Genomic DNA, 6,735 nt, shown 5'->3' on the forward strand with positions numbered 1-6,735 from the left:
TTTCTGTGTTCAGTGTAGATGATTCTACATCTCTTGCACTGATATAAATCAAGAGTACAATCAGTTCATTGGAAGCACCAGAACAAGCTGGACCTCTCAGAGTAGATGACTGAAAGAATCTGAAAAGGAAAAATGCCAGGAATGACTTGGTGAACTTTGTCTGTAAGAAGGGTAATTTTTTCTAATAATTACTAATCCATTCCCTCTGCTTTTTGTCGTTCTGAAAAAGGCCATTTGCATGCCAGATTCCTCGGGAAATGAGAACCCTGATCTTCTGGAACTGCCTGAAAGATGCCCTGTTCCTCTGCAGGGATACTCAGGCTGAAACAGGAGCGGGGCGCCAGAGCCCTCTCTTGGAAGCCTCTTCCGAGCTGGAATTTGTGCCATGCTGGGAGAGCAGGAGGGGGAGAGCGATGGGCGCTGTGTGGGAGGAGCAGGAGGATTGGGCCGCAGGACGTTCCCTCTGCACTGCTGTCCCGCAATCGGCAGCCGTTCCCAGGGCTCCGGGCCTGGCCCCGCGTGCGCTGAGCTCCTGACACTGCGGGAGCATCCCGGGCTGGGCTCAGGTTCTGCTGTGACTGCGGCAGGCTGGGCTCCAGCTGGGATCAGCAGCAGCTGCAAACATCTCTGGGCATCTCCCATTTCTGCTGCTGGGAAGAAGCCATGAAGTGAGTCAAGAAGTTCTGGTTTTTCTTTCTCCTGGTGGGTTTTTTCATTTTATTTGACACTCCAGAAGCAATTTCTGTGATGGCCTCTGTAAGTGGATTCTATTTCAGCAGCACCAGCAACAGGGCTGTTTGAGCACTGCAAATGTGGCCTGTGTGGCTTTAATTCTCCTTGGCTTTGTGCTCAGGGACTTGTGAACATTTCAAGATCTGCTAATCATGGTGCCTGCAACAAAAAGCCTGAGTTCCCTGTCACAAAAGCACTGTGGGTAGCACTGATGGAAAGGGGCAATTGCAGTTTTATGGATAAATTCTGTGAAAAACAAGGTTCACTCTCCTGTGAGAATTTAAAGAGTTTAATATAAAGACAAGAGACACATAAAATAAAGCAAAGGGGTAACGGCCGGGTGCCTTGGCGCTCTGCCAAGAGCACACCTGATGCTAGAGGTGAGTCCTTTTTATACAATTTTTACTGTCTGTTCTCTATTCATATTAAAACTTTTCCAGGAATTGATCTGCATGGCCACTCCTTGGTTCAGCCTTTTTAGAGCATGCGTAGTCTTCTGCCTTGTGGTTTTATTTCTTTTGATTCTTGGGGTTGGGCCCACTAGGTAAGAGTCGATGGATCTCTTAATTCTCCAGACAGTCAGGGCTGATTGCAGCTTTGGGCCTCTTTGCCCCCCGGGCAGAGCGGTGATAGCGGCTCTCGGACTCTCCTGGCCGCCCGTTCTCCGTTCTCCGGGCGGAGCAGCCTTTGGGCCCTTTTGTTCCCCGGACAAAGTGTTGATCAGCAGCTTCTCGGGCCTCATCCTCTGTTCGCTTGGAGGTTCTCTTACTTGCTCACACTTGCTAACATTCTTGCTAAAATGAGAAAAAACTACATCCACACAGCAAAAAAGCATTTCTAACATTATATAATATCTACCTTTATACTTTGCGAGAAGCCAGTATTATAATATATGTTTATAACAATTCCAAGTGGCAACCAGAAGAGGGGCAAAGTAGCAGTGATCTACAATTCCCAAGGCAAAGGCAACAAAAGTCTCCTGCTGTCACCTCAGGGTGAGTAAAACAGTGCTGAAATCAGTGCTGGAACCTGATCCTTTCTTTCTCTGAAGGCTGGCTCAGGGCAGCACAGCCAGGCCCTGAGGAATCAGGGCTGTTTGGGGGTGATTGTTGCTCTACTCCAGAAATTCACCTGGAAAAAGCCCTTGGGAAGTTAAGGTGGGAGCAGGTGGGAAGGGCTGGCGCTGCTGCTGCTGCTCCTGCCTGGGAGCCATGGCTGGGCTGGGCTGGGCTGCTGCCCTCTGTGCTGCGGCTCCTGCTCCTGCCAGAGCCGGGCAGGACTTGGGGACAGGGAATGGACACAGGGGGACAGCAAAGGCCTTGGGGACTGCAGTGATGTTCGCACTTGGGCCAGCGCCAGCACAGAGCCTCGGCCTCGACATTAACCCCGAGGGAAACGCTGGGGAAAGGCTCCATTTCAGCCTTTCTTTGCTCGTCGCTGTGAAGTGACCGAAATAAAAGGAGAACAAGCAGGACCCAACCCTCTCTCCTTCAGGAGGAGCCCTGTGCCTGGGGCTGTGAGGGGCCATGAGGCGCTGTGAAGGGCCATGAGGGGCTGTGAAGGGCCATGAGGGTTTGTTAGGGGCTGTGAAGGGTCATGGGGGGCCATGAACTGTGAGGGGCCATGAGGGCCTGTGAGGGGCCATGAGGGGCTGTGGGAGGCCGGGCACCTTATGGAACCAAGGGTCAGTTATGACACTGTGGAACCAAGGAGATCATTGTTGACAGTCTGGAACCTCATGGAACGAAGGGGCCATTGTGGCACAGCAAGGCCTTGTGGAACCAAAGAAACCATGGTGACACTACGGAACCTTCTGAAACCATGGGTCCATTTTTACACAGCAGGGTCATGTGGAACCAAGGAGCCCCTTGTGACACTACAGAACCTCATGGAACCAAGGGGCTATTGGGACACTGCGGAACCAAGGAGACCGTTGTTGGCAGTGCAAAAGCTCATGGAACCAAAAGTCCATTGTGACATTGCGAGGGCTCGTGGAACCATGGAGACCGTTTTGACAATTCGGAACCCATTGGAACCAAGGGGCCATTGTGACACTGCAGGGCCTTGTATAACCAAGGGGTCATTGTAGCACGGCAGGGCCTCGTGGAATCAAGGGGATCGTAGTGACCCTGTGGGGCTCCATGAGACCACGGGGCCATTCTGGCTCTGTGCAACCAAGGATACCATTGTTACACTACGGGGCATCATGGAACCAAGGAGGCCATTGTGAACCAGCAGGGGAACCCGCTGAGAATATGATGACACTTCAAGGCCTTGTGACACCAAAGGGTCATTGTGGAACTGCAGGGCCTCATGGAACCAATGAGACCATTGTGACATCACAGGGTCTCATGGGAGCAAGGGGCCATTGTGCCAATGTGGAGCCTTGTGGAACCGAAGGGCCATTGCAACACTGTGTGGCACCATGGAACCAAGGAGACCATTGTGACACCACAGAGCTCCGTGGAACTAAGAACTCATGTAACAGTGAGGAGCCCAGTGGAATCAAGGGGCCATTCAGTACTTCAGGGCTTCATGGAACCAAGGTGCCATTGTGATACTGCAGAACCAAAAGAGCCCATTGTGACACTGCGTGGCCTCGTGGAATCCTGGAGACCATTATGGCACTTTGAGGCCTTGTTGAATCAAGGGGCTCTGAAGGGCCTTGTGGAACCAAGGAGCCCCTTGTGATACTGCAGGGCCTCATGGGACCAATGAGACCATTCTGACACTCTGTGTCCCCATGGAACCAAGGTGACCATTGTGACACTGCAAGGTCTCATGGAAGCAAGGGGCCAGTGTGACACTGCAGGACCTTATGGAATCATGGAGACCATTTTGACACTGCAGGGCCTCATGGAAGCAAGGGGCCATTGTGATATTGTTAGGCCTCATAGAAACAAATATCTGTTTTGATACTCCGGGGCCTCATGGAACATGGGGCAATTGTGATGCTGCAGGGCCCCAAGGATTTAAGGAACATGGAACAGGTCTGGTTGGCTTGGCCTCCTGGGGGCCGCCTGATAGGTCCAGCTGACCTTGGCATGTTGAGGGCTGCTTCTCATCTGCCCCTGAAACCCTGGATTTCCTTGCTTTCCTTCTTCTGGGAAAGAACTGTCCTTCTCCTCCAGGGGCCCATGGCCAAAATTGGGATTCTACCTCCAAATTTGATTTTATCCATATGGATTGTTCCCATATGAAACCTACCAAGACAGACAGCTCTGTCTGGCCTTGGCCTCTTGGGGCCACCTCGCATCTGCCTTCAAAACACTGGGGGGCTGTGCTTTTCTTCCCATGGAATAAAACATCTTTCAAGTCCAGGCATCCATGGGCAAAATTGGGAAGCTGCCTCCAAAATTCCTTATATCCAAGGATAGCTCCCAGACAAAAGCTGCCAGGACTGTCTAGGTTCCCTTGGCTTCCTGAGGGCCAGCTCTCATCTGCCTTTGAAACACTGGGTCTCCATACTGTCCTTCCTATGGAAAAGAACTGTCCTTCTTGTCCAGATGCCCATGGACGAAACTGGGATTGGGCCTCCCAAATTCCATCTATCCAAGGATTGCTCCCATAAAACAGCTGTCAAGACAAACAGGTCTGGCTGGCCTTGGCCTCCTTGGGGCCACCTCTCATGTGCCTTTGAAACACTGGGGCTGTGCTTTCCTTCCTATGCAGAAGAACTGTCAAAGCTGAAATGGAATTCCACCTCCAAAACTCCCTATATAACCAAGGGTTGCTTTCAGACCAAAAGCTGCGAGGACAGACAGGTCTGGCTTGCCTTGGCCTCTGGTGACTGCCTCTCATCTGCCTTCAAAACACTGGGGTTCTGCAATTTCCTTCCTAGAGAAAAGAACCGTCCTTGTCCAGGCGCCCATGGCCTCAAGCCCATGACCACTGTATAGGGACAAAGGAGTTCTGTGCTCAGTGGAGTGGAGACTGAGGACAGCAAAGGAGAGCCAAGGGAGGGACTGAAGGGCAGTTTCAGAGATGGTGGATCCTTTTGACATAGTAGAGAACAGCTGGAGAAAGAAAGAATTAATGCCAAGGACAGCTGGGGAAGTCCAGACTAGACATAAGGAAGAGAAAGGAATTTCTGTCCCAGGGCAGGGCTGGGGTGCAACACGTCCCCCAGAAGGAGTCTGGAGCAGCCCAAGGCTTTGTGTGCCCAGGCAGAGGCAGGCAGGATGCAGAGCTGCCAGCAAAGGAAGGGGCCAGCCAGGTGGGGCAGCCGGGGGGATGAGGACAGCCTGTAGGGACAGAGGCGCAGGGCAGGGACAGCGTGGGACAGCCTGGGCTGCAGAGGGCAGAGGGATGGGCAGCAGCTGCAAGGCCCTGACAGAGCCAACTTGTGCAGCACTTTGGCCATGGCTGCTGGCCCTGGCCCTGAGGCCAGGAGGGGACAAGTGACCCCTGCAGCCCTGGGGCCTCAGGGCCTCCTTGTCCCTGCCCAGCAGCCTGGCAGGGGCCGCCCCATGGTGCTGCCCTGGGCACTGCACATCCCCTCATCCCAGTGCCCCGGGAAGAGCCCTGAGCACTGAGGGAGGGACAGGATCTGCCTTGCCAGGGGCTGGGGCTCAGGCCTTGGCCCTTTGCATTCCTGAAACACATCCAGGTTTGCTCAGCATCAGAGACACCTTTCCCTTGCTCGTCCCCCACCATCATCACTGCCTCCAGTGTTCTGCTCTGACTGGAACCTGGGGACACTTTCTCAGTCCTGTCCCTCAGTGGGACCCATTAAAACTTCAAGAAACTTTGGAGTTTGATTCTGACTTTGAATTCCTGAGAGGTTTCTTTCACTCCCTCTCAGGGCCTCAGCACCAGAGCCCCGAGAGGGTCATTACAGTCCTTGTGCTGTGTCTGTGCTGCTGAGCTGGGCCGGGCTCCTGGCACAGAGGCAGCTCCTGGCAAGCGGCAGTGCTGCAGAGAGACAGCTGTGGCCAGGAGCAGCTCCTGGGCACAGCCCAGCAGGGCTGGGGCACTGCCTGCAGCCAGCCCGGGCACAGCACAGAGGCACAGAGAGCTTCAGTCAGTCAGGGCTGGGAAGATGCTGAGAAGTGACTGTGGGAGAATCATGGCCAGCCCCTGGCACAGGAAGCCTCTGGCTGCAGGACAAGGCAGCTGCAGCTCCTGCAGTGATCTCCTCAAGCTGCAACATCCCAATGCCTACAGATTCTGTAAGTCCATTGTCTGATTATCTCCTGGCTAGAGCAGCCAGGGGTGCCCAGGGCTGTCCTGCAGAGCAGGGTCCTGCAGCCCAGGGCGCTGAGCTGGGGCAGGGACTCTGCTGCCTGCCAGGGGCAGCTCTCAGCCGGCCCGAGGAGCTGCTCTCAGTGCTGGGGGACAAGGTCTGGGTGGAAGGAGACAGCTGGCCAGGCTTGGAAGTGTTCTTCTTGTGTGGTGGGGATGCTGCATTGCTCAGGACTGCTCCCAGCAGGACATTTAACTCCAGGATATTCCCTAGTATATTATACAGGGAGCACAGCAAGGCAGGGAATGCATAAAAGGGAAGAACCCTGATTTTTTTAATCTACTGCTCTGGGTTGCCTGGAAGGGAAACTGCACATGGATATTCATCTCTCAGTTCAAGCTGAGAAAAATAAAAAAAATTTTCTCTGAGATCTGAAGAAACCGGGCAGTGACAGAAATCAGCACAGGGTCCCTTGCAGAATCAGCGTCACTTTTCCAGCCTCCTCAGGGGTGCTCTGACTTTGCCATCAGAGCCTGCAGAGCCAGAGCTGCCCCTGGGCAGTGGCCTGGGCTGGGAGGGCTCTGCAGGGCAGAGCTGAGCCCCCAGGGCCGGGCTGGGCTCTGGCAGCACTGGCAGGGCCCAGGCCTGGGCACAGGGAGCAGCTGCTGGCAGGGACAGCCCCAGGCAGCAGAGCCCTGGGCAGGCAGTGGGGGGAAAGTGCTGTTGGGGAAGATGAAACAGGAAAGCCTTGTAAATATGATTGCCTGACAAAAGATTTTGGGAATATGAAAACTACAGGCAACATCGAAATGAAAGCC

General features: G+C 53.9%; 1 protein-coding gene across 1 annotated transcript in view; it reads left to right on the forward strand.

Moving 5' to 3' along the window:
- The first annotated feature begins 5,677 nt into the window (after positions 1-5,677).
- Positions 5,678-6,735, forward strand: part of LOC121676326 (olfactory receptor 14J1-like) — a 13,235-nt gene continuing 12,177 nt past the window's right edge. The window contains exon 1 of the mRNA XM_042052682.1: positions 5,678-5,903. Within this exon, the coding sequence (XP_041908616.1) occupies positions 5,774-5,903 (130 nt within the window). The 5' untranslated portion in view covers positions 5,678-5,773. The remainder of the gene's footprint in view (positions 5,904-6,735) is intronic.

The sequence above is a fragment of the Corvus kubaryi genome, unplaced genomic scaffold (assembly GCF_017639235.1).
Source record: "Corvus kubaryi isolate FWS band 111438036 unplaced genomic scaffold, C.kubaryi_AGA036_p1.0 78, whole genome shotgun sequence".
Taxonomy (NCBI): Eukaryota; Metazoa; Chordata; class Aves; order Passeriformes; family Corvidae; genus Corvus; species Corvus kubaryi.